The sequence below is a fragment of the Nycticebus coucang genome, chromosome 9 (assembly GCF_027406575.1).
Source record: "Nycticebus coucang isolate mNycCou1 chromosome 9, mNycCou1.pri, whole genome shotgun sequence".
Taxonomy (NCBI): domain Eukaryota; kingdom Metazoa; phylum Chordata; class Mammalia; order Primates; family Lorisidae; genus Nycticebus; species Nycticebus coucang.
The window spans coordinates 104083439-104111121 of record NC_069788.1 but is presented as its reverse complement, the minus strand read 5'-3'; the positions used below and the strand labels follow the sequence as shown (position 1 = coordinate 104111121).

At 39.2% G+C, this 27683-nt stretch overlaps 1 protein-coding gene across 1 annotated transcript in view; it reads left to right on the top strand.

Moving 5' to 3' along the window:
• Positions 1–27683, top strand: part of TSHR (thyroid stimulating hormone receptor) — a 204199-nt gene that overhangs the window by 156212 nt on the left and 20304 nt on the right. Inside the window, exon 8 of the mRNA XM_053603560.1 lies at positions 5731–5808. Coding sequence (XP_053459535.1) covers positions 5731–5808 — 78 coding nt within the window. The remainder of the gene's footprint in view (positions 1–5730; positions 5809–27683) is intronic.

Genomic DNA, 27683 nt, shown 5'->3' with positions numbered 1-27683 from the left:
CAGAGGTCAAGTTTCCAGTCATAATGAAATAGTATTCATTTTGTGTTTTTAACATAGGGATGCTGTCTCTGATCTCAGTGCTAATTATGATTTTTAAACTAAGGCAAACACATCAATCTCCTATTATTATCCTAATAGTGTTGAAGGATTGCACATAGCATGTTAGCAATTTGGTAATTTCTGCAGAAGTGTGTTCAGGTATCTTTGCATTCAAATTTAAACAATGTGTTGTTTGCAAGAGCTCTCATTCCCCATCATTCTAACTCATGACAATTTACTGAAATTAGCAGACTTGACCTCATTTACACCCATTTTTTTAGTGTAACTAAATAATACAATTACAGCCAAGTTGGACAAATTCCACATTAAGTACAAGTGCTGATGCCTCAGCAGCAGTTGAGTAATTAGTTACGATTTCATGGAAATGATGGCAGATGTGTAAAAGTGCATTGTCCTGTGATTTCCTATGGAGCCAAGCAGTTGTCATCACTCCAATGTGAAATTAGTAATAATACAAGCGTCCTTTGATCAACAGAAGTTGAGCTCCACTCGGTCACAAGTTAGGTCTTTCCCTTCCTCTTTTCACACAGTCTGCATGGGAATAAGTTGCTTCTCAAAGAATGTCCCATTCTCTGTAATGCATTTTCTGTGATCGAATTCTAGTAACTAGCTAATATTGGGCAGTAAACATTTGGACAGGAATAAAAATAACATTTTGATGTGCGAAGAACCAAGACACTAATTATTAAGAACAAAGAATCAACACAATTAATGTGCTAATTAGCATCACACATTAGCTGATTAGAAATGAAGCACCACAGCTTGGAGCGCTGGGAAAAGATGAGGATAGAGAAGATGATTGGAGAAAGCAGGATGTTATTTCTCCTGGGGTGGGTATTTGAACAGCTTGCAGGATATGCTCTGAGGCTGACTTTTCCCTCTGCCTACTGAAAACTTCCGCATTTTCTCACCTGTTACTGTTTACAAACAGGTGTCATGATTCCAACCAAAACAATTTCCATAGAGCAATCCAGCTTTTCTTTAGACTATCTTGAGAACTGGACAGGGTTCCCCTTTATTTATTTTGACACAGAGTCTCACTATGTCACCCTGGGTAGAGTGCTGTGACATCACAGCTCATAGCAACCTCAAACTCTTGGGTTTAAGCAATTCTCTCGCCTCCGCCTCCCAAGTAGCTGGGACTACAGGCACCTGCCACAATACCCAACCGTTTTTGTTGTTGTTGTTGTCGTCATTGTTTTAGCAGGCCCGGGCCAGGTTCAAACCTGCCAGCTTCGGTGTATGTGGCCGGCGCCCTATTTACTGAGCTTTGCGGGTGCTGAGCCCTTTAACTTTCTGAATCACCAGAGCTTTTGGTGATACCCATGCAAGTATCACAACATAAGCAGGTGCCAGCCCAAGTTTCCCCTAAAGGGATCATGGAAACACAGACTGAAATTACACATGGGAGCTAAGATGTGTCGTAAAATTCCCCAGAAAGCAAAGCTTGGCCTTGGCAGCCAATGTCCTGGCTGCGCATCATGCTCTTCTAACGTACATCACTTCCCTCTAAACAGAGCATAGGGAGAGCCTCTCCCTAGGAGTTACAACAACAGGGCTTTCACGTACTCATTCAGCAAGTCTTCACTGAGTGGCTGCTATGCCAAGATCAAGTCCAATAGAACATACACACACACATCTTCTACACATAACATTGACTTTGTCAATTGGATATTTTCTGCCAACTCATTTTTTACCTCATTCATTATTCTTCCCTGACTATGTGATACACAACCTTACATCGGAGCAAGGCTTCTTAACTCCCTGGATAGAAAATGACATCTTTTCTGCAAAGAACAGGTTCTCAAAGAGAATCCACCCATCCCGTAAAAAGCTGTTGAACACACACAGATGTAGCAATATCTATCTTATTTTTAAAGGAAATACCAGTGCCTTTCTCATAAGCCCTTTCTGGTATCTGTTTTCAAATCCTGACTTTCAAGAAGTCTTTGCTTTAATCTCATACAGCCTTCTATTGTCTTTTAAGTTCATTTCTGTTCATCTTCTCCATGCAAATGATAGCTTAAATAGTCACGCCTCTATAAAATAATCACTGTCTAGAATAGGTTACCTGCAAAGCCTACCATATTTGGGATTGATTTATCTAAGCTGGCTTATAGAATGTAAATTCCAAAGGAATCAGGATAAGTCATGGTCAGTTTAACTAGACTGATATTCCTGGAATGTCATATGTTATATGATAAATGAGGTTGATGGAGATACTTTCTTTCTAGATATTGAGGCTTCTGCACATGTGTTTTTCCCTCCCCATTCTCGGCTTCAGATTGAAGGCAGGAGCAGCAATCTCAACCAAGGTTTACAGCAAAATGAGACAGCCCTCATTTTTGCTAAGGGTGAGATGGCTAAAGGCAAAAATGATTAAATGCTTAAAAATGAAACTGTCATCTCTGAGAGGTAAAGTGCCCAAAACATCCCGCTGCTGGGGTTAGAGAACACAGCTTCCTGCAAGACCAGTCCATCTCCGTTCAAGCTGGCTGCGTCTCCTCTGCATCCTCTTCTCCCCTCCTGGACTTTGGCTGCCTTTCCCAGTTTGAAGTCCTCTGCAGTGTTTCTGGTAAACGGCAATGCTTATCAACCAGGCTCCACGTCCTTAGGGACGTATTGGATATCAGATGAAAACACTGCAGAATTGGACAAGCAATAATTTAGCTTTTACAACCATTTCTAATGATTAGAGCAAGCCGATTTTCACTTGCAGCACTTGGAGATGAAGAGGAAAAACTGAGATGAGCTCACTGGCTCTTACTTGCTTTTCAAGAGTCTGGGAACATAATGTGATCTGCAAGCTACACTGTCCAAAGAATACAAAAAGAGATGCAAGCCAGTGCAGACCTTCCACTGAGCTATGTTGTCTTTTTTTAACAAAGTCATGCTGTTCAAGACCTTCTCTCCAGTTATTTTCTCTAAGGTGGCTCTTGCCCACACTAGCCATCCCTGACCAAAAGAACTCTGTGGACACAGGTGAAAAGAGTATCAAACAATGATCAAGTGGGGACTGTGATTAGAACCACGGGTTCTAATCTTAGTCAGGTCTTTGAACTAACTGATCAGCTCCAGGTCACACTTTGCAATGCTCTGGAAGCTGGGCCTCGGTCTCCATGTCCAGGCTATACTGTTGCAGTGTTTGAAAACCAGCTGCCTCAACCATCATTGCCCTGGAGAAGGTCACTTGCTTGAATGCCTCCACACCATACACCAATTCTTCTATTCTTTCACTCTTCGTTATTTTTTCCTTAAAGCAATCATGTGACATTGCCCACTTCACTATCTTAGAGAAAAAGTATACTGATTTGTTTTTTTTACTCATTCACATGTTCATCTAACAAATAGTTATGGAGGCACTAAACTTGAAACTGGGTATATAGCAAGGAGTAAGACAGAATTGTCATTCAAGTTGGAGAGACAGACAGTAAACAAATTATAAAGTGATAAAATTATAGACTGTGATAATGCCTTGTAGGAAATGAAGAGTGTAAAAAGGCAAAATGGTGATGGTCACTTTAGATTAGGTAGTCCTCAAACTCCATTTAGGAAGAAAATTTAGAGACTCAAAATTATATACAACTTTACGAGCCCTCATCATGTGGAGTACCTGTACTTACTTGTCACTTGGTTCATCCCTCATCCTGCCCATCTGTTGTTGGTAAAACTCTTCTGCCCCCTAAACCACCCCTGCTCTAAAGAAGATTCGGGTCCAATTAACCAGGGGGAAGTTTCTCTGTGAGGGCTCTAGAGAAGAAATTTTTCTGACCAAAGGATTAATATTACAACTAACAGGGACGATTTACCATCATCCCTAAAAATTTTCCATCAGAAAAAGCAAACCCCGGAAGCATTGTTCATATCTAAGCAGACCTCCTAAGGGTCTCTGCTATATTTATTTTGCATCAACAGGTGGCCACCCATATGTATGTTTTGCAGTATTCTATGCATGTACAATGAGATCATTTAACAGACGTGTCCAATGTTTTTTCTTTTCTGCTGCACACTGTAAAAATAGGAATTATCTAGGGCTACACAGTAAACATACAAACAGTAACAAAGCTGATTAGCAAAAAAAAGGCTGTGTCTACTTTCATGATATCTATACCCCAGATAAGCAAAAGGAGTCCTCACAAAATTAACATTGAGGCCCTTGGGCCACAGGTTGGACACTCCCAAAGGATACATATGTGCTATCTCTTTTGGTAATTTTGTTCTCTAAAAAACTGTGGGGAGAAAAAAAAGGCCAGTTTCAAAATCCTTGGAAGCTTTTATCTATTTGGAGAAAATTTTATTTCAAAATCACTTTGTGACTTAAATTGCTTCAAAAATATTCTACCCTCAAATGCCCAGTTTTTAAAATGGAAACAATATGCCCATCAAAGCTCTGCCATGGAAGGTAATCTCTGTATCTTATGTGTATTAACATCACCCTCCTCCACAGCAGGTAAAATGCAGACCACCCAATTAAATCTGAATTTCATATAAACAATGGATAAGTTTTTCATTTAAGAATTTTTTTTTAAATTGCATAGGAAATAGTTTTACTAAAAAAATTATTCATTAGTCATCCAAAATTCAAATTTAACTGGCATCCTATATTTTTATTTGCTAAATCTGCAACCTTAGCTAAAGAAAAGACCTGAATCTCTGACAAGCCTATCACCATCTCTATTCCATTCCTAATCTAAGGCTCATCTTCAATAGTAAATAGGAATCTTGACCAATATTGAGAAACAAAATTTAAATAGATTGGTAGTAAAGAGGATTTTTAAAATGTAGTTGGTGGCCGGGCACAGCAGCTCATACCTGTAATCCCAGCATTCTGGGAGGCTGAGGCAGGAGGATCCCTTGAGCTCAGGAGTTCAAGATCAGCCCAAGCAAGAATAAGACACTGTCTCCACTAAAAATAAAAAAATTGCTGGGCACAGTGGCTCACACTTGTAATCCTAGCACTCTGGGAGGCTTACGTGGGCGGGATTGCCCTGAGCCCACAGGTTGGAGACCAGCCTGAGCAAGAGTGAGACCCTCATCTCTAAAACAATAGCCAGCCATTGTAGCAGACGCCTTTAGTCCCAGCTACTTGGGAGGCTGGGGCAAGAGAATGGCTTGAGCCCAAGAGTTTGAGGTTGCTGTGAGCTGTGATGCCATGGTACTCTACCGAGGGTGACAGAGACTCCGTCTCAAAAAAATAAAAATAGAAAAATTAGCCAGGTGTTGTGGCAGGTGCCTGTAGTCCCAGCTACTCTGGAGTCTAAGGCAGGAGGATCACTTGTATGTAGGAATTAGAGATTGCTATAAGCTATTCTGACACCACTGCACTCTCACCCGGGCAACAGAATAAGACTGTCTTTAAAAAAATAAATAAAAGCGATTGTCTCTGGCCAAGAAAATAGAGAAGGAATAAAGACAGCTTTTAGAAAATTTAGGTATATAAACTACATCATAATCATCTCTATTTTCTAAAAATTTTGTTATAATTATTGTGTATAAACCTTGCACAATCAAAACCTAGAGTGTTCTGAGTGCTTAAGCCAGAAGAAGGGAAAGTGTCTTATAAATTCTGGAAAATCAGTCAAGGGAGACCATGTTCATGTTATTCTGCTATTTGTACTAATTTTGTATGGTTGCTTAAACTCACCTAATTTATTCTCTCTCTTTCTCTAGGTATCTAAACAAGAATAAGTACTTGACAGTTATTGACAAAGATGCCTTTGGAGGAGTACACAGTGGACCAACCTTGCTGTAAGTAAGACATTCAGAAGAACATTTTAGTCTTTTTGTTTGTTGTGTTTTTATTTTTTTGTTTTTTTGTAAGAGGAATAGACAGAGACATTAAGAAAGGAGAAACTGATGTTTACAGGTAGAGAATGTTGTTGTCTCAGGTAAAGGCTTCTGCAAATACCTTTCTCCAAGAGAGAAACCTCCAAGAGAGGCTACTTCTTGGAAGAAAGTCCTTGTTTTCTGAGACCCTATAGGCCCCGAGCCTCAGCACACCATCCTGATGTACGATTAGGCAACCACCTTGTTGCATGTCAGTGATTTTCAACTGGTGTGCTGTGAGAGGATCTTAGGTGTGCCTCAAAAATTTTTAAAGATCATTAATTAAGGGTGGTGCCTATCGCTCAAAGAAGTAGGGCGCCAGCCCCATATACCAGAGGTGGCAGGTTCAAACCTGGCCCCGGCCAAAAATTGCAAAAAAAAAAAAAAAAAGATATATCATTTTTTATTTTCTAAAGAAGTTCAAAACACAGTAAGTACATTCTTTCTGTTACTCTTTTTTAAAATCAACATAATTTAAGGACGCCATGGAAGTTTAACTATATGTTCAGGGGGCTGTGAGTTAAAGGTCGAAAAACACCATTGAAGGTGTTCACAGAGGACCTGTTCCAGGAGCAATTGCTATTGGTAAAATTTTGAGGCACCAGGTCTACAAACAGATGGAAGACTTTTTAGTGTTTGTAGGCAAAATGTATATGAATGTATATTTCAAAAAGCCTGGCACCAAAAGGGCAGAATATAAATGATAGTTTGATTCATCCCTGGAAGAACTTACGGTCAAGGGGGAAGATGGGATATAGACATTTTTTTGAAGTGCATGAAAACATGCCTATTTGTGCATTTCCTCTGATTTATACCCCCAGCTCCAGCTGATGACTAGATCCTGTTGTTCCTATTTCCTTTGATCCTCTTTATCGTTACCATCTTCCTCACTGTCCTAGTTTTGCCTTTGTTGAGAATCTCATTAAGTATCTAGTCTCACCCTGCTGATGTGAAATGCAGCACCCTAGAAATGCACAAGGCAATTGATCAGGGACAGGAAGAAATATTAGAGGCTCTATTTATAATTCTGTTTTTTAAAATAAGAACTAAGTGTTATTAATTTTTTTATTCGGTTGACCGCTGTCCCTTAGATGTCAGGTAGAGAGTAGACACATCTCAAAAGAAGATGGATGATCCAGAGAACTTTTTCATTTTTAACAATTTTATTTCACTTTCAAACTGAATGCATCCAGTTAAATGGGTTTATGTTTGTTGTTTTGTTTTTAAGAGATAAGGTCTCCTTCAAAGTTGCCTGGGCTAGAGTGCAGTTGTACCTACCTCACGGCAAACTCAAACTCCAGGGCTCAAGCAATCCTCCTCCCTCAGCTGGGACTACAGGTGTGTACCACAATGCCCAGCTATTTTGGTTTTTTACATTTTTTGTGGAGATGGGGTCTTGCTATGTTTCTCTGGCTGTTCTTGAACTTCTGTTCTCAAGGTATCCCCTTACCTTGGCCTCCCAAAATGCTGGGAGTACAGATATGAGCTTCTGCAGTCTGTCTCCTATTTTCTTAATACATAGGCTCTGTATAAGAGATCAGAACAACTTTGAAAACCCCCATACTAAGGGGGAGTTTACCGTTAATTCATGGCAAAGTACTTAAAAGCATTATGCATTTTTCTTTTTGCAAAGATAAGTGAAAAAAATTAACATATTTTCCGTGATAAGTCTTTCAATATTTGCTTTTTAACTTGGAAAATATTTTTCAAAAGCCATCTTAATCTGCTTCTTCAAGAAAAAGGTGTATTTCTTCAATGAATAAGGGAAGTTAATGTTTTTCAAAAGAAATTTGCACTTTGGAGAGAGACTGTAGAAATAGACATTTGGAAGCATTCCCATGTTATGTGATTTTCCTGATGAAGATGATGAATGCCATAAAAATTCTGTTTTGTTAAAATCAGAAATAGAATTTTAAAATATTTTTTAAATATTTTTGTTTTTAAAATATTTCAAATTAAGTTTGTTATGAACTGAATTATGTCCCCCCACCACCACCACCAAATTCCAATGTGGAAGCTTTAACAGCCAGTATCTCAGAATGTGACTACGTTGGAGGTAGTCTTTAAAAAGATAATTAAATTAAAATGGGGTCATTAAGGGTCAATCCAATCTGACTGACATCCTTATAAAAGGAGATTAGACAAACCCAGAGACACCAGGGATGGGTGCACACTTAGAGAAGATGTGAGGACTGTCGAAAAGGCAGCCAGGAGTGAGGCCTGAGGAGAAACCAAACCTGCTGACACTTGCAGCCTCTGGAACTGTAAGAAAATCAATTTCAGTTGTTTAGGCCACCCAATCTGTAGTATTTTGTTACAGCAGCTCTAGCAAAATAATGGCGGTGGGTTAAAGTCCATGTGTATAAAATATGAAAATGAAACACCCTCAGGTTAGTTTGCCATTAGAGACTATAAATTTCCATAAAAACATGTGTTTACTTACTAAAGTGGACTAAAAAATGAGAATCTTAATTTAGTGAGTATACTCAAGCCTCCTTTTTTCATTTGAAAACATTTATCTTTATGTGGTAACTTTTGTCAACTGAGAGGGTGATTTAAACCAAGACCAAAATAAACTGAACCAAAAGCAGGCTTCACATAGCCCCATATCATAAAGGATTAAAACAATTTTTAAAACTAATTATGTATATTTGATAATGTTGCTTTTACCTTAGTGAATTTTTCTAGAATATTACTTGTCTATATCATGTCTTTTTACAATGTATGTTCAGCATGTTTTATAATGTATATAATACAGTATTATAGAAATATATGTATGGAACTCATGAATATTCAAATAGTTTTTGCTTATAAATATGTGAAATTGAAAGAATTTGAAATTCAATAGTGTAGATCAGAACCACTCAAAGTGGGTCCAGTACAAGGTAAATGGCTAGTTCAGGACATATGTCAAAGCACAGCTTCTTTTATAGAGAAAGTCTTGTCATCAAAGTAAACTCAGCCAAACTAAACAGTGCGATTTGTGATATAGTTGCTTACATCCAGCATAAGCTTCTTATCTTGTCAAAGGCTGGTAAGAGGCCATTGGCCAAGGGCACTGCCCTTTCTGTAGCAATAGTCTAGATTCATAAGCATCTCCAAATCTTCTCTATCCTTTAGCCTTGGTCCCTCTTAATTCATCCTCCCTAAACCTCCTTGGGTCTTAACCCAATACTGGCCTCCCATTCCCCTCAGGATACAGGACTTGGTGTGGTGTCAAGCCCCTGACACAATCTTCAGCTTTGCCTTTTCCACCTCTCTACACTCCAACCAATGGTCCAACCATGTTGAATCTCTTAGCTTCCGTAACTCCCCAGCCTCTTTATGCAGCTATGCTAACCTCTTGCTCTTCCTGCTGCTTGGGAAGTCCTTCTACAGTCTTATCTGATGAGTGCCTGCCAATATTTTGGTATCAAGTAAAGGTTTTCTCATTCCTACTTCCTGGGGGAAATGGTCAATTCTTTCTCTGTATACCACCACGCCTATATGTATCTCATGCACCAGTAACACATTTTATCTCTTCTGGAGATTCTAGAGGACAGAGGCTATATCTGTTTTAGTTCTACAGTTCTAGTTCATATTACAATGCCTGGAACATAGTAGGAGCTTAATAAATATTTGTGAAATTAATACAACACAGAAAAAATAATTAAATCCCTCTTCTGTAAACACTAGCAGTCACATTTTAAAGATATTTTAGCAGGTTGTCCTTCAGGGAATGAGTCCATTTCTACTTCTTCAGAAATGGTAAATTAAGCTACCTATTTGTGCTGCTTAAAAGTTGTTTTTTATATTTATGGCACAGTTTTCTATCAGACTGTTCAGCCAAGTTAAGAGCAGATGTGCAACCACTTGAAAATGCCTTCCCTGGCTCTTGGTGGCATTCCAGGTTGTGGAAGAGTTATACCTAGAGTTGACTCCTGGCTCCATCACTCACTAACTGTAAGACCTAAGTCTCAGTTTAATTATCTGTCAAACAGGATGAGAAAAAGTAATGACATTTAAATAAGATAATATATCTAAAGGATATAAAGATATCCTACATGAATGTTAAACATTTTCTTCATTTTCACTTCTTCCTGAACTTTGACATTTTATTTTCTGATCTCTTCTAACATCTCCAGTCACTCCTTCACCTTTTCTCTCACTAGTTCACTGTACCAATTTTTAAACTGGGATTCAGCCCTGGGTCCCAGTTCTTTCTGATTATTTTCCCCTTTGCTTAAATCATCAGCTCTCAACTATCATAAGAGTATGAATGATTTCTAGATTTCAGGTCTCAGCTCTCAGCCCTTATTTTGTCATCTCACCTGTCTAGAGTTCCCTCCCTGCTCCCTCTTATTCGTATCCACTCCCAGCAGGCTGGTTAATCTGTTCCTACCCAACCTTTAAAAACATACAATAAATACTTACTGAGAACTTGCTAAGCTTAAGACTTTTCATTAGGGGCATGGGGGGCTGCCAGGCAGCAGGGTGCGCAAAGCAGAGGGCACTTGGTTGGCTGCAGCAAGGGTTAGAACACCGAGGAGAAAGGTGTCTGGATGCGTGCTCTGCTTCTTGCCTGCGACAGATGCACCAGAATTTTAAGTCAACCCTCCAGACTCAGGTCTCCTAAGTCAACTTCGAAAATTAGATGCTACTTCTTTTTTTCCTAAGTATTTTCAAGCTCTTGTTTTTAGGAGGCAAAGCCATGAGCAGAGAGAGAGCATGGACATTGTAGTCAAACAGCCCCGAGTTTCAGTTCTGTTCTACTTTTGGGGTACCAGTGAAATCAGCAGTTAAGGAGAAAGAGGTGAGACAGGGTGGAGCAAGATGGCGGCCGAGTAACAGCTTCCCTACAACAGGGCACAGTGAGTCTGGGGAGATAAGACTCCAGGCATCTCTGGCTGGTGGGATCTGCCTATAATCATCCCTTTGAGGATACAGGGAGTCAGCAAGGGACTTCTGGACCCCAAGAAGAGGACAAAAACAGTGAAAAACTGGTAAGTGGTTGCGTGTGTTTGATCGACCTAATCCCGCCAGCAACTGTAAATACAAGCAGCAGTGAGACTGCAAACCAGAAAGGCCTTACCTGTGAACTGTCTCAGTGTTTTTGGACTTGGCACTCAGTTGAACTGCCTTGGGGAGAGCTTGAGCAGGAGTGTGGAGAAGTTTGGGCATTGTCTAGGGCCCCAGACTGAGCCGCTGAGCCGGATGGAGTTAATAGCATTTGGCTGTGGGCCACAGGGAGCCATTGTGAGAGAACTGTCCCAGCAAGCTCTGCCCTCAGGGTTGCAGAGCAAGGACCAGGCAGGAGCTAGCAACCTAGTGACTGAGCAGCCTAAAGTGGGGACTAAGCTGCCTTATAGCCTTAACCCTCAGGGGCAGAATGAGACTGGTTTTGGCACACTGGAGCCTCGAGCTGTTGCCCTGGGTAGAGTGCCATGGCATCACAGCTCATAGCAACCTCAAACTCCTGGGCTTGGCGCAACCTGGATCTCCATAAGAGCTGCACCGCAACCCCCGACAAGCGTCCCCTGGGCCACCACATGCCCTGACAAGGAACTGTAGGAGCCATGCAACCCTATATCCTCCCTCCTGTATCCTCCCTGCCTCCACACTGGGCCACTCGTCTGGCCAGGGACCCTGGTAGCCGCATGCCCTCCAGAGCCCTCCCCACCTCTGCGCAGAGCCCTTCTCCTGGCCAGAGACTGCTGAAGCCTTGGGCTCTCTGTGCCAAAGTCAATGGGCACCAGGCACTCCCAGAACCGTGCGCACCATCTCCCGCCCTTTTGCTGGATCCGGGTGTGTCACACTCCGGAGCTGCTTCCACAAACCAGAACTCCCTGGCTGGGGCAGCGCCAGAGGAACTACACAGGGTCACTCCCTAAAAAGATCCAGCAACAATAGAGTGATCCTGCTGGGGTCTAATCTTGGAGAGACAACTCCCCAACTCTGAGGACAGCCAGAGGCAAGGGTGAAAAACAATCATGAGGCGAAATCGATGGAAAAACCCTGGCAATATGAATAATCAGAGTAGATCAACTCCCCCAAGGATCAATGGGGCAGACACAGCACAAGATCCCATTCATGAACAAATAGCTGGGATGTCAGAAATCGAATTCAGAATCTGGATAGCAAATAAGATTGAATTAGAATTCCAAGCAGTAACCCAAAAGACATCAAGAAATCAACAAATTCAAAGACCAAATGACCAAAGATTTTGACACATTGAGACAAGAAGTTGCAGCCCTCAAAGATCTCAGAAACACAATAGAATCCCTCAGTAACAGAATGGAGCAAGCAAAAGAAAGGATTTCTGACAGTGAAGACAAAGCTTTCAAACACTCCCAAACCCTCAAAGAGGAAGAGAAATGGAGGGCAAAAACAGATCACTCTATCAGAGAGTTCTGGGATAATTCGAAGAAAATCAATATTCGTCTTATAGGGATCCCCGAAAGCGACGAAGTAGCTTCACAAGACACAGAGTCTCTTCTCCATGACATTGTGAAGGAGAACTTTCCAGACATGCCAAGAGATTCTGAAATTCAGATAGCAGACAGTTTCAGAACTCCAGCAGGACTCAACCCAAATAAGACATCCCCCAGACACATCATAATCAATTTCACTAAAGTTAATATGAAGGAGAAAATTCTGAAAGCAGCCAGATGAAAGAAAACCATCACCTACAAGGGCAAGAATATTAGAATGACTGCAGATCTCTCTGCTAAAACCTTTCAAGCTACAAGAGGATGGTCATCAACTTTTAATCTCCTAAAACAAAATAACTGTCAACCCAGGATCCTGTACCCAGCTAAACTGAGTTTCATTTATGACAGAGAAATTAAATACTTCAATGACATTCACATGTTGAAGAAATTTGCCATAACTAAACCAGCTCTGCAGGATGTCCTCACACCTATCCTCCATAAAAACCAGTGTAATCCTCCACCACAAAAGTGAACCCACCCAGAAAATTGATCAAATTCCAACTTCCCCAGTCACAAAAGGATTAAAAATGTCCACCTGACTCTTGAAAGGCTTATCCATATTCTCAATTAATGTGAATGGTTTAAATTGTCCTCTAAAGGGGCACAGGTTGGCTGACTGGATACAAAAACTCAAGCCAGATATCTGCTGCATACAAGCATCGCGTCTTACATTAAAAGACAAATACAGACTCAAGGTGAAGGGATGTTCATCTATACTCCAGGCAAATGGAAAGCAGAAAAAAGCAGGCACTGTGATCCTATTCACAGACACAGCAGGCTTTAAACCAACTGAAATAAGGAAGGATAAGGATGAACACTTCATATTTGTTAAAGGTAATACTCAATACGATGAGATTTCAATTATTAATATTTATGCACCCAACCAGAACGCACCTCAATTTATAAGAGAAACTCTAACAGACATGAGCAACTTGATTTCCTCCACTTCCATAGTAGTTGGAGATTTTAACACCCCTTTAGCAGTGCTGGATAGATCCTCCAAAAAGAAGCTCAGCAAAGAAATTTTAGATTTAAACTCAACCATTCACCATCTGGACTTAACAGACATCTACAGAACATTTCATCCCAACAAAACTGGATACACATTCTTCTCATCAGCCCACGGAACATACTCCAAAATCGACCACATCCTAGGCCACAAACCTAACCTCAGCAAATTTTAAAAAATAGAAATTATTCCTTGCATCTTCTCAGACCATCATGGAATAAAAGTTGAACTCAATAAGAGGAACCTGCATACCCATAAAAAACCTTGGAAGCTAAACAACCTTATGCTGAAGGATAGATGAGTTATAGAGGAGACTAAGAAGTAAATCACCAAATTTTTGGAACAAAACAACAACCAAGACACAAATTACCAGAACCTCTGGGATACTGCAAAGGCAGTCCTAAGAGGGAAAGTTATAGCACTACAAGCCTTCCTCAAGAAAATGGAAAGGGAGGACGTTAACATCTCAAGCAACTGGAGAAGGAAGAACACTCCAACCCCAAACCCAGCAGAAGACAAGAAATAACCAAAAATCAGAGCAGAATTAAATGAAATCGAATACAAAAGAATTACACAACAGATCAATAAATCCAAAAGTTGTTTTTTTGAAAAGATCAATAAAATAGATAAACCTTTGGCCAACCTAACCAGGAAAAAAAAAGAGTAAAATCTCTAATTTCATCAATCAGAAATGGTAACGATGAAATAACAACAGACCCCTCAGAAATTCAAAAAATCCTTAACAAATACTACAGGAAACTCTACTCTCAGAAATATGAAAATCTGAAAGAAATCAACCAATACCTGGAAGTACGCCATCTATCACGACTTAGCCAGAATGAAGTGGAAATGTTGAACAGGCCTATATTAAGTTCTGAAATAGCATCAACTATACAAAATCTTCCTAAAAAGAAAAGCCCAGGACCAGATGGCTTTACGTCAGAATTCTACTAAACCTTTAAAGAAGAACTAGTACCTATATTACTAAACTTCTTCCAAAATATAGAAAAAGAAGGGATAGGGTGGCGCCTGTGGCTCAGTCGGTAAGGCGCCGGCCCCATATACCGAGGGTGACGGGTTCAAACCCAGCCCCGGCCAAACTGCAACCAAAAAATAGCCGGGTGTTGTGGCAGGCACCTGTAGTCCCAGCTACTCGGGAGGCTGAGGCAAGAGAATCGCTTAAGCCCAGGAGTTGGAGGTTGCTGTGAGCTGTGTGAGGCCACGGCACTCTACGGAGGGCCATAAAGTGAGACTCTGTCTCTACAAAAAAAAAAAAAAAAAAAAAGAAAAAGAAGGGATATTACCCAACACATTCTACGAAGCAAACATCACCTTGATCCCCAAACCAGGGAAAGACCCAACAAGAAAATAAAATTATAGACCAATATCACTAATGAATATTGATACTAAAATACTCAACAAGATTCTAACAAACAGAATCCAACAACACATCAAAAAAATTATACACCATGACCGAGTGGGATTTATCCCAGAGTCTCAAGGCTGGTTCAATATACGTAAATCTATTAATGTAATTCAGCACATAAACAAACTAAAAAATAAGGACCATACGATTCTTTCAATTGATGCAGAAAACGCTTGATAATATCCAGCATCGCTTCATGATCAGAACACTTAAGAAAATTGGTAAGAAGGGACATTTCTTAAACTAATAGAGGCCATCTGCAGCAAACCCACAGCCAATATCGTATTGAATGGAGTTAAATTGAAATCGTTTCCACTTAGATCAGGAACCAGGCAAGGATGCCCATTGTCTCCATTGCTCTTTAACATTGTAATGGAAGTTTTAGCCATTTCAATCAGGGAATAAAAGGCAATCAAGGGTATCCACATAGGGTCAGAAGAGATCAAACTTTCACTCTTCGCAGATGATATGATCGTATATCTGGAAAACACTAGGGATTCTACTACAAAACTTTTAGAAGTGATCAAGGAATACAGCAATGTCTCAGGCTACAAAATCAACACTCATAAATCTGTAGCCTTTATATATACCAACAATAACCAAGCCGAAAAAAACAGTCAAGGACTCTCTATTGCTTTCACAGTAGTGCCAAAGAAGATGAAATATTTGGGAGTATACCTAACAAAGGACGTGAAAGATCTCTACAAAGAGAACTATGAAACTTTAAGAAATAGCTGAAGATGTTAACAAATGAAAAAACATACCATGCTCGTGGCTGGGAAGAATCAACATTTTTAAAATGTCTATACTACCCAAAGCAATATATAATTTTAATGCAATTCCTATTAAAGCTCCAGTGTCATATTTTAAAGATCTTAAAAAAATAATACTTCGTGTTATATGGAATCAGAAAAAACCTCAAATAACCAAAACATTACTCAGCAATAAAAACACAGCAGGAGGAATCACACTACCAGACCTGAGACTATACTATAAATCAATAGTCATCAAAACAGCATGGTATTGGCACAAAAACAGAAGCAGATGTCTGGAACAGAATAAAGAACCAAGAGATGAATCCAGCTACTTACCATTATTTGCTCTTTGACAAGCCAATTCAAAACATTCAGTGAGGAAAAGATTCCCTATTTAAGAAATGGTGCTGGGTAAACTGGCTGGCAACCTGTAGAAGATTGAAACTGGACCCATACCTTTCACCACGATAGACTCTCACTGGATAAAAGATTTAAACTTAAGACATGAAACGATAAAAGTACTTGAAGAAAGTGCAGGGAAAACTCTTGAAGGAATTGGCCTGGGTGAATATTTTATGAGAACACTCCCCAGGCAATTGAAGCAGTATCAAAAATACACTACTGGGACCTGATCAAACTAAAAAGCTTCTGCACATCCAAGAACATAGTAAGTAAAGCAAGCAGACAGCCCTCAGAATGGGAGAAAATATTTGCAGGTTACACCTCCGATAAAGGTCTAATAACCAGAATCCACAGAGAACTCAAACGTATTAGCAAGAAAAGAACACATGATCCCATCTCAGGTTGGGCAAGGGACTTGAAGAGAAACTTCTCTAAAGAAGACAGATGCAAGATCTACAAACACATGGAAAAAAAGCTCATCATCCTGAATCAGAGAAATGCAAATCAAAACTACTTTGAGATATCACCTAACCCCAATAAGAGTAGCCCACATAACAAAATCCCCAAACCAGAGATGTTGGCATGGATGTGGAGAAAAGAGCATACTTCTACACTGCTGGTGGGAATGCACACTAATACATTCCTTCTGGAAGGATGTTTGGAGAATACTTAGAGACCTAAAAATAAACCTGGCATTCGATCCTATAATTCCTTTACCAGGTTTATACCCAGAAGACCAAACATCACAATATAACAAAGACATCTGTACCAGAATGTTTATTGCAGCGCAATTCATAATTGCTCAGTCATGGAAGAAGCCCAAGTGCCCATCGACCCACGAATGGACTGGCAAATTGTGGTACATGTATACCATGGAATATTATGCAGCCTTAAAGAAAGATGGAGACTTTACCTCTTTCATGTTTACATGGATGGAGCTGGAACATATTCTTCTTAGCAAATTATCTCAGGAATGGAAGAAAAAGTATCCAATGTTCTCAGCCCTACTATGAAGCTAAATTATAGCTTTCACATGAAGGCTATAACCCAACTATAGCACAAGACTATGAGGAAAGGGCCAAGGAAGGGGAAGGGAAGGGGGAGGTTAGGGTGGAGGCAGGGTAATGGGTGGGGCCACACCTACGGTGCATCTTAGAATGGGTACAGGCGAAACTTACTAAAGGCAGACTACAAATGTCTACATACAGTAACTAAGAAAATGCCATGAAGGCTAAGTTGAACAGTTTGATGAGAATATTTCAGATTGTATATGAAACCAGCATATTGTACCCCTTGATTGCACTAACATACACAGCTATGATTTAACAATAAAAAAAAAAAGAGCAGGAAATAAAAAAAGGCAATAAGAGGTAAGAAAAAAAAAGACTCTTCATTAGGAAATATTAATAGGGGAAGGTTACTATTTTAAATGATAGAGAAAGTCTTATTGAGAAAGTGGTAATTAAGAAAATATCTGAAAGAAGTTTACCACATGACATTGAACACTGTTCAGATACAGGTTGAAAGACATGCTTTTCGGAAAAACTCAGTATAGGAGCTCAATAATTAAAATGAAACATTTTAGAAAGAAAAAAAGTATCTAAAAGAAATGAAGACGCAAGCTAGGTGGCAAGCCAAAGGAGAAGCCTTCTAGATAAGTACGAAGACCCTAGGTGATAATGTTCAAGATATGTATGTCTGAGGAATAGCAAGGAGGTCACTGTACTCAAGCAGAGTGAACTAAATGGAAAGAAGTATAAGACATGGTCAAGAATATGGTGGGGTAGGAGGAGCAGCTTGTGGATGGCGTTAGAGGTCATTATAAAGTCTTTTGATCTTACTTAAAGAGCGAGCCACCTAAGTATTTTGAGCATAGATGTATCACAATATCACTCAAGTTTTCATAGGAATATGTTGGCTGTTATGTTAAAAATAAAGTGTAAGGGGCCAAATATGAAAGACCCCTACAAAAATAACATAGGCATGAGCTGATAGCAGTTTGTACCAAGATGGTAGCAGTGAAGGTGGTAAGAAATGGTCTGATTCTCACTATAGTTTTAAAGTAAAACCAACAGGGTGTGCTGATAGATTGGATATAGGAAAGGAGAGATGAAACAAATCAAAGACAACTGCAAGGTCCTTTGTAGGAGCAGTTAGGAGAATGGGCACACAATTTCCTGAGACAGGAAAGAGAAATTTGTGATGCTTGTGACACTTGCAAGTGGTGATATAGATGGATGTTCAAGTCACAGAAGTGGTCAAAGCTAATGGAATATAGGTGGTAAGGGGGCCACCAGGTATAGTGGAAATCTCATAGAGTGAATAGGATTGAGACTTCTGACTTTCCACACCAAAATGATTTTCCCTGATCGTTTCTCAAACAATATAAAATGAGAATACTTTTGAAAGAAAAAGAGCATGAATTCAAAAGCATAAATTCTCAATGACAGAGAGTAGGAGAGGTAACCATGAGAATAAGTGACAAGTGTCTCCATTCACAATACTCAAAGAAAACAAAATACCTAGAAATACACCTAACCAAGGCACTGAAAGATGTCTACAAGGAGAACTACAAAACCGAGGAAAGAAATCACAGATAATACAAACAAATGGGAAAAACATTTCATAGTCATGGATAGGTAGAATCAACATTGTTTAAATGTCTATACTACCCAAAGCGACTTACAAATCCAATGCAATTGTCATCAAGTTACCAAAGTCATATTTCACAGATCTAGAAAAAATTCTACACTTCATTTGCAACCAGAAAAAAGCCTGAATAGCCAAAATAATCTGAAGCAAAAAGAACAAAAGTGGAGGCATCACAATTGCTACACTTCCAAACTATACTATAAGCCTATAGTAACCAAAACAGCATGATATTAGTATAAAACAGAAACATAGACCAATGAAACAAAAAAGAGAACCCAGACATTTAACCATCTACTAGTAACCAGCCAATCTTTGACAAAGCAGACAACAATGTACACTGGGAAAAGATGCTTTATTTAACAAAGGATGCTGGCAAAATTGTACAGCCGCTTACAGAAGAATGAAACAGAACTACCTCTCACCACTCACAAAAAATTAATTTAAGATTGTGAGAGGTAGATAGGTTGACTTCTCAGTGGAGTGCCCTGCCTCAATCCTGGGGCATCCAGGGGAAAGTGAGCAGGCACACAATCCCTGGGGGCTTATCGAAACCATGCAAGATGGGCTCAGCTCCTGTAGCCCAGTGGTTAAGGCATGGGCCGTGTACACAGAGGCAGAAAGGTTCGAACCTGGCCTGGGTCTGCTAAACAACGACTGCAATAAAAAAACAGCCAGGCATTGTGGAGGGTGCCTGTAGTCCCAGCAACTTGGGAGGTTGAGACAAGAGAATCATTGAAGCCCAAGAGTTTGAGGTTGCTGTGAGCAGTTACATAACATTACTCTACAGAGGGCAACATAGTGAGACTCTGTCGCAAAACAAAAACAAAAAAACTATGGAAGATGGGGGGGGGGGCACGACTAGACCTGTAGTTGGAGAGTCAACAGGTGGGAGGGGTTAAGCTCTTTGAACTTTTGATACGTATTTAAATTAGGATACCTGGTTTACTTCCCCTGCAGGGATAGAACAATTTTTTCCCTCCCCTTTTCTAAACACCGTCAGTGGTCTGTTAGTAACTCCCTACCTCTTACTCAGCCTCTCTATCCTATCTTCCTAGGGACTTGGGATTCTTTCAATCCTACATTTTGGCATTTTTACATTTTGCATATGCACCTTGTTAAAAATCAAGTAAAACCTTCTGAAGAGGCCAAAGAGGAGCTGCATTTTCTCAGTTTATTCAGCCTGAGATAATGTAAGCTTTCTCTAGGCATTTTCAGACTTTGTAGTTTAAACTTGAGTATCCTCAGTTTTTCCCAGTTGGCCTTCAAACCAGGTCGGGGTTCACATGCAACAACCCCTGACACAAAATGGATAAAAGATTTATATCTAAGACATGCGACCATAAGAATTCTAGAGAAAAATATAGGAAAAACTCTTGATATTGGCCTAGGCAGATAATTTATGAAAAAGATCCCAATGGCAATCATGGCAACAATAAAAATTAATAAATAGGATTTGATTAAACTAAAAACCTTCTGCATAGCTAAGGAAACAATCTACAGAAAGGGATAAAATATTCATAAGCCACACATCTGATAGGGAGCTCATAACCAGAATACAAAGAACTCAAGCAAATTAGCAAGAAAGAAAAAAAAAAAAAAAACAGCCCTGTTACAAACTGGGCTAAAGACATGAGCAGATGCTTCTCAAAAGACAAATGGCCAAGGAACATGAAAAAAATGCTTCATGTCCCTAATCTTCAGGGAAATGCAAATTAAAATCACAATGAGATATCACCTTACCCTAGTTAAAATAGCTTTTATTAAAAAGTTGACAAATAATAGATGCCACTGTTGATGCAGAAAGATAAACACTTATACATTGTTGGCAAGACTGCAAATTAGTACTTCTAAGGAAAATGGTATGGAGATTACTCAAAGAACTAAAAGTAGACCTACCATTTGATCCAGCAATTCAACTACTGGGTATTTACCCAAAGGAAAAGGAGTCATTTTATCAAAAAGACACCTGCACTTCAATGCTTATTGCAGCACAACTCACAATTGCAAAGATCTGGAATCAACCCAAGTATTCATCAATTCATGAGCAGTGGGAGCTAAATTTACAAAACAGTAAGAATGGGGGAAAAAAAAAAAAGAATGGGAGACAGGAGGTGAAGGTCAGACAGGAGCAAAACTGGCCAGACCAGTTGTGTCATGTCTGCCCTAGCCTGACTGACTCCATCTCATTCTCATTACATATACTTTCAAATTCAGTCATTAGTCCTAACCATTTTTTGGTGAAGTCTTCAGAGTTTTATATATATGAGGTCACACAATTAAGTTAGCTAACATCCTAGAAAAAAGTGCTTCCATCCTAGAAAGGTGGACCAGGCAAGCCCTGGTGTCAGTGGATAGCTTCCCAAGGGGAGTACTTGGAAGGTGACCTTGGTGATATACAGCACTAAGGTATGTAGCACATTTTCTAGGATGAATTCTTGAACTTAATTGTCTGACCTTGAGTAAGGTCATGTCATCTGCAAACAAAAACAGTTCTTTCTTCTTTCCAATTTGGATGCCTCTTATTTATTTTCTTTTCTTGCCTAATGGTTCTGACTAGGACTTCCAGTCCTACTTGAATAGAAGTGGCAACATGAAAAACAGATTAGAACCAACAGAGAAAAGAATTTGGAAGGAACAGAGCCAATGCAAGAAACGGAAGAAAACTTTTATAAAAATTATTACAAATATTCTGAGAAACAATGTTTCAGATGCACAAAATAATTTCTCATACAATATTTAGAAAGCCAAAAAGAGCACTTGCAAATTAAAAATATGATAGCCAAAACAAAAAACAAAAAAGTTGCCAAAGACAAAGTAGAAAATATCTTCCAGAAAAGAGGAAAAAAAAAAGCAAGAAAGAAAAATACGGAATAGAGAAGAGCAAATTAGAAAATTAAGCCAGGTGGTCCAATACTCAAGCTTTAGGAAGACAAAACAAAAACCAAAAAAGATTTCCCACAAATGAAGAAAACAAGTTTTTAGAATAAAAAGACCCACAGAGAATCAACATGAAAGAAGGGAACATGAAGATACTCCATAAGATAGGAAAGCACTAGGATAAAGGGAATAGCTTAAAGGTTTTCTAGTGAGGGAAATCACATTTCCTGGACCAGAGAGAATCAGATGAGATTGAAAGACGACAAGAGATAGAAAATACCCTGCAAATTCTGAGGGAAAGTGATTTCCAAACTATTAATTATGATTGATAAAATGAAGACATTTTCTGACAAGCAAAGTCTCAAAAACTTGATTTTCCATTCATTTTTCTTGTAGCATCAGCCAGGAAAGAGAAAAAGGAGGACTTCAGAAACAGGGATTAACAGAGGAGAGAAGAAAACAGAATTCCCAGGATGACCACAAAGGGAGGTCCTGGGAGCCTGGATGATTAGGCATATACATCAGCGCTGAAGGATAGAGCGCTCCAGGAGGAAGATCTTCCAGACATAAAAGAGGATTCCCAGATTCTCCGACAGGACTATGTGAAAAATTGGTTTAAAGAGGTGTTTTACACAACTTTGAAACACATGGGAGAACTTAGCAAGAGGTGTGTTCAAGCCATAACACATAAGACAGACTTGTGAAGAAACAAAAAACGTACATGAGAAAAGAAATGAAATCACAACATGCAAAAAAAAAAAAAAAAGAAATCACAACATGCAAAGTTTGAATAACTGAAATGTTGCTGGACAAAGAGGGTCAGGCCGCCTGTCAGCCAATATGCCGAGATGGGGATAGGCCCACACTTCGTGAGAGTAGCCTCTCCAAGATTATTCTGTTCTTCAATCTCCAAAATCACAGTTTTTTTTTTTTTTTATTGTTGGGGATTCATTGAGGGTACAATAAGCCAGTTACACTGATTGCAATTGTTAGGTAAAGTCCCTCTTGCAATCATGTCTTGCCCCCATAAAGTGTGACACACACTAAGGCCCCACCCTCCTCCCTCCATCCCTCTTTCTGCTCCCCCCCCATAAACTTAATTGTCATTAATTGTCCTCATATCAAGATTGAGTACATAGGATTCATGCTTCTCCATTTTTGTGATGCTTTACTAAGAAGAATGTCTTCCACTTCCATCCAGGTTAATACGAAGGATGTAAAGTCTCCCAAAATCACAGTTTTATACATAAAGTTTCAAAGCAAAGACCACATTAACTCTTAAATAATAATCAGCACAACTCAGTGACCTGTTACAACATTTCCAATTCAAAAGTTTATTTCCTAATCTTCCTTTCTTTAGGGTGGGAACTAAATTTGTAAAACAATAAAAATGGGAGATGAGTTGAAGGTCATGTGGGACCTAAACTGGCCAGACCAGCTGTGTCTAGTCTGCCCAGCCTCCATCTTATTTTCACCTCATGTATGTACTGAGTCTCAAAAATACTGAATGTTGGGCGGTGCCTGTGGCTCAAAAGAAGTAGGGCACTGGTCCCATATATCAGAGGTGGAGGGTTCAAACCCAGCACCCCGGCCAAAAACTGCAAAAAAAAAAAATTACTGAATGTAAGAGTTTAACCAAATATGTTCTAAACCTATTTTGGGAAACTAGAAGGGTGTCAGGAAGGGAAATACATGTGGGTAATGAGTGATAGAAGAGACCAGAATCCTCTTCCTCTATAGTAGAGAGTCAGTGAATAAAATCTAAAACCAATGAACCAAGAAATATTTATAGTCATGGAAGGAAACACCAAGAGTTGAAGGTGGCTGCTACTGAGCCATCAGACACCAGATTGCTTAGAGGGGCTAGACTGTATTATTAAGTTTCCAGTATAATTTGCTTTTTTAGCACAATAGATCAGTGCATCATTTTAATCAAAATTAAATTAAAAAAATAAGCCATAAAGCATAGGAAGGGAAGAAAATGGAGATGTCAAGATTTAAGAGGACAGTAGAAGGAAAATATGAAATGAACAAAGAAGAGTCCAGTCTCATTGCTCAAATTCCAAATATAGTTATTTAAAATGCATTTGGTGCCTAGTCATTCATGGCCCTCTGACATCTTTTAATTCCTGTCTTGATCTTTTGTCAAGATCTTCATTACTTTATCTCCAAGATTTTAAGATCCAAAAGAAAATTCACTATGTCTTCTACTTTTGGTAATCTCAAGAGAGAAGATATGTGTTCAATAAATATTTGATGAGTTATAACTAAACACCAAGTAGCCATGGTTTGGTTGTCATTTGTTATAAAAGCCAAACTTGGAAAACCTAACTCCATCTAAACAAAAGAGAATAGGATGCCACATAGATTTCTGCCTCCTACAGATTTTTGTGGAAGAATACAGTCATCTCTAGTAGTGAACAAAAACAAAACCTGCCCACTTAATTTATTACCTTTTTCAAGATCATTTCTCAAAAAAGAATGTAATATACAACAGATGTAACATCTAGAGTGGGAAAATCGATTACTCCAGTCTTTGCCATTTAAAAAGAAATCCTTTTTTATTTACTTTGAGGAGTTTAATATTTACTGAATAATCAAGATATACAATCTCACTTTCTATTTTTATACTTTCCATTTTTGATCACCTTGTTTTCTTTTTATCTTATTTTGAAAGAGAAGCTCTTGGTATTTATAACCAACAGAACACACTGAAATGCAATGCCTTTCATAGTAACCAGAGTTCTGTAAATTCTAAATTATGTAACCCACTTTAATACCATTTAGAATAATGGTGAATAAGTACCTCCTAAGAAGAGAGAATCTCTGTGATAACATCCTTGAGTTTGTATTACATATATTAACAAAAATAAACTTCAAAAATAAACTGTTGCTTTTAGCTGATCAACTTAATCATTTGAAAATCCAAAGGTCATGGCACTGCCATCTTTCTTGGCTTAGAAAAAAATACATTTATTTGCTTTTCTTTTTTTAACTCTTCATGATCTTCGTAAGACTATCCTATTAGATAGCAGAACATTTTTGCCAGAGTTCTTTCTAGCATGCCTGAAGCTCACAGCTCAATACACAATCTTCCAGGTTGATCCTGGGCAAAACTATTTCTTTAATAAGGCAAAATTTACATACAATGACATACAGTTTTTAAGTGTACAGTTTAATGTGTTTTGACAAAACTATGTTACTCTATCCTGGTTAAGACTTACAACATTCATTCTTATCACCCAAAAAGTTCCCTCATGCCTCACTCTCCCTCCTAAAAGTGTTCTATTTTTCTAATATAAAAATGTAGGAGTAAAATTAACAGGTCGTAGGATAGATGTGTGTTTAACTTTATAGGAAATACTGCTACAGTGTTTTCCAAAATGGTTGTCCTGTGTTCTATTCTCACCAGCAAGATAAGAGAGTTTCATGTTGTCTAATGATTTTAATTGTTAATTGTTTTCATTCTAGCAACGCTAGTGGGCATCCAGTGGTATCTCAATGTAGTTTTAATTTTTGTTTCCCTGATTCTTAATGATGTCAAACATCTTTTCATGCACCTATTAATCATTTGTACATTTTCTTTTGGCAAGTGCCTGTTGAAATTTTTTGCTCATTTTTTATCTCGGGTCATTTGTCTATTATTGAGTTGTGGTCCAGGGTAAGATTTTTGACCTAAATGAGTTTGATTTTGGTCCTAATCAGAAGCTCTCCGCCATCTCTAGTTTATCCTCCCTTTCCCTTTTCTCTTCCCTTCCTAAGGAGAGCTGGCTAATCTGAAATAAACTAATGCAAAGAGTTTATTTACACACTTATTCCACAAGGATTTTACTATGCCTCTACTGAACTCCAGCAAGGCTATAAGGATAAGACTTGGCCTCTGCTTTTAAAGAGATTGAAATCAAATTCAGAGGAAATCTAAGTAAGTAATTATAAGTTTAACATACAAAGAGCCATAGAGGTATTTAGAGACCCAAGATACCATTTCTGGTGAGGGTGATCAGCAGATGCCTTTTTAAAGGAGGAAGAATTTGAGATGGGCTTCAGGAGAGGGGTAGAGCCAGAACAGAGGCAGATCGATATTGTAAGCGAAAGAACAAGGCAGGTCTACAGGAACATATAGGATATATTCAGAGAGGAAAAAAAAATAACCTGGGCCAAAAGACAGTATTTGAAAGGTGTGTTGAAATCATCTTTTGGGAACGTGATCTGACTCAGCATGGAAATAGTAGCAGTAGTTGCATCACCCATCATAGTTTGTAGCCCTCTTCAACTTACCCTCATGCATTCTTTCTTTCACCTCTGCTCACCCTCAGCCCTGACAATATTAGTCCTAGATACCTCTGTCCTGGCCTGGGACTGCTCATCTGTACTTGCTGGCTATACAGCAGGGACCAGACCTCCCTCAGGAGAAAACTCAAGACCCCAGAAGCTAATTGGCCTGGAGCTCCTTGTCTTTCTTTATGTGCTTGCCAAGTGGAACTCTTGGAGCAGCTTTCTTGGAGGAGAAGGGAACCTCCTGCCGATACAAAGCCAGAGGAGGTTTGTCTGCTAGGCTACTCTGGCTCATCAGCTATGAAATGAGCTGGAGAAACAAGGTAAACAGGCTTTGAGTAGTACCCAATGTGGACACCAAGCCAGACCCATTTTAAGAGAGCTGGGTTGTGGGGGAAGCACCCAAAGTCAGTTGTCCCTCCTAAGTCACCTCTCCAGAGGCACAGCAAAGGAGCTGAGAGGAAGATTGAGGAAGAATTTGAAGAGCAATAGATGATTATCTTTCCAAAATGGCGTGCATGAGGACTTTTTGGCAAGAGCAGGGGATAGTCTGCTTTAGCCCTAGGAATCTTTCAAACAGAAAAGTTGTACTGACAACTCAAGACACTTGGCTCCTCCCAAATACCCTGATTTATTGATCAGCAGCACCTCTTACTACCATAGCCACTGATATGAGAAAAAAAAAAAAAAAAAGATCAATCCTTTAAATCAAAGCAGTCTATAATGGCAAGGTTACTTTTACAACTACTAGGAAATTATTTGCAGCGTAGGCCTCAATTAGTGGTTTGTATCTCGGTGGAAACGAGATGAAGGAGTTATTGCAAAGATCCTCAACATCAGTCAACCCTTTGTATTTCTTCAACCAACTAAAAGTAACATCTTTCTCGCTTTTTGGTTTAAATAAAGGAGAAGTTCTCCAGAATACTGGAAGCCACGGTCCTAGGGCAATGGCCTCCGAAGGTGGTACGTTTTATTTTAGGGGATTGAGTCTGAATAAATGTGTTCATATCCATGCCAGGCCAGAAAGTAAACTAGGATAGCGTGTCATCTCTATGAAAATAATTCACAAATCAGTACACTGTTTCTTATAACATAGTTTTGCTAAAGTTACTTATTTAAGCAAGTGCTTTTTACTTTGATCAATATTGATCAAGGTAAACATAATTTTGTTTTTTCTGTGTCCGAATCCTAGGAAAACACTAGCAAAATGTTCTAAACCATGTACATTCTGAACCATTTTATTAATTAGTCATATGATTTTAGCCAGGAGCCCTTAGCAGCGATAAGTGTGAATAACAAAGAGCAATTAAGGACACATATTTCTTTACTGTTTCTTCTTCTCAACTTAAAGCATACATAGTCCTAGCACTTTGGGAGGCTGAGGCAGGCGAATTGCCTGAGCCAGGAGAGACCAGCCTGAGCAAGAACAATACCCCATCTCTACTAAAAACAGAAAAAGCTAGCTGGGCATTGTGGTGGGCTAGTCTGTTCTACTAGCAGGCTGAGGCAGGAGGATCACTTAAGCCCAAGAGTTTGAGGTTGCTGTGAACTATGGCACCAAGGCCCTCTACCCAGAGTCTCACTCTGGGTAGAGACTCTGCCTCAAAAAAAGAAAAAACAAAAACTACCTTTTAGTGAGTGCCTACTAGCCTCCATGTTAAACATTTCAACATAAATTTTATTTCATCCTTTCAAGCCCAAGGGATTCTAACCTCTCCAAAATTACCTCTCGATTTTTGGTTATTTTGCCCATATCTTAATTATTTGAGTACGGAAACACAAGCAGCAGCTTCTGGGGAGTATACTCAGACACACAGCTCCTACCCAGTAGATATGGATGGATACTCAATTTTTTCATTCTTCTGGGAGTTTTATTCCAGGTGAGGAGGAAACATGGTACTTGAGAGCTTTCATCCCAACAGTGTCTCTGC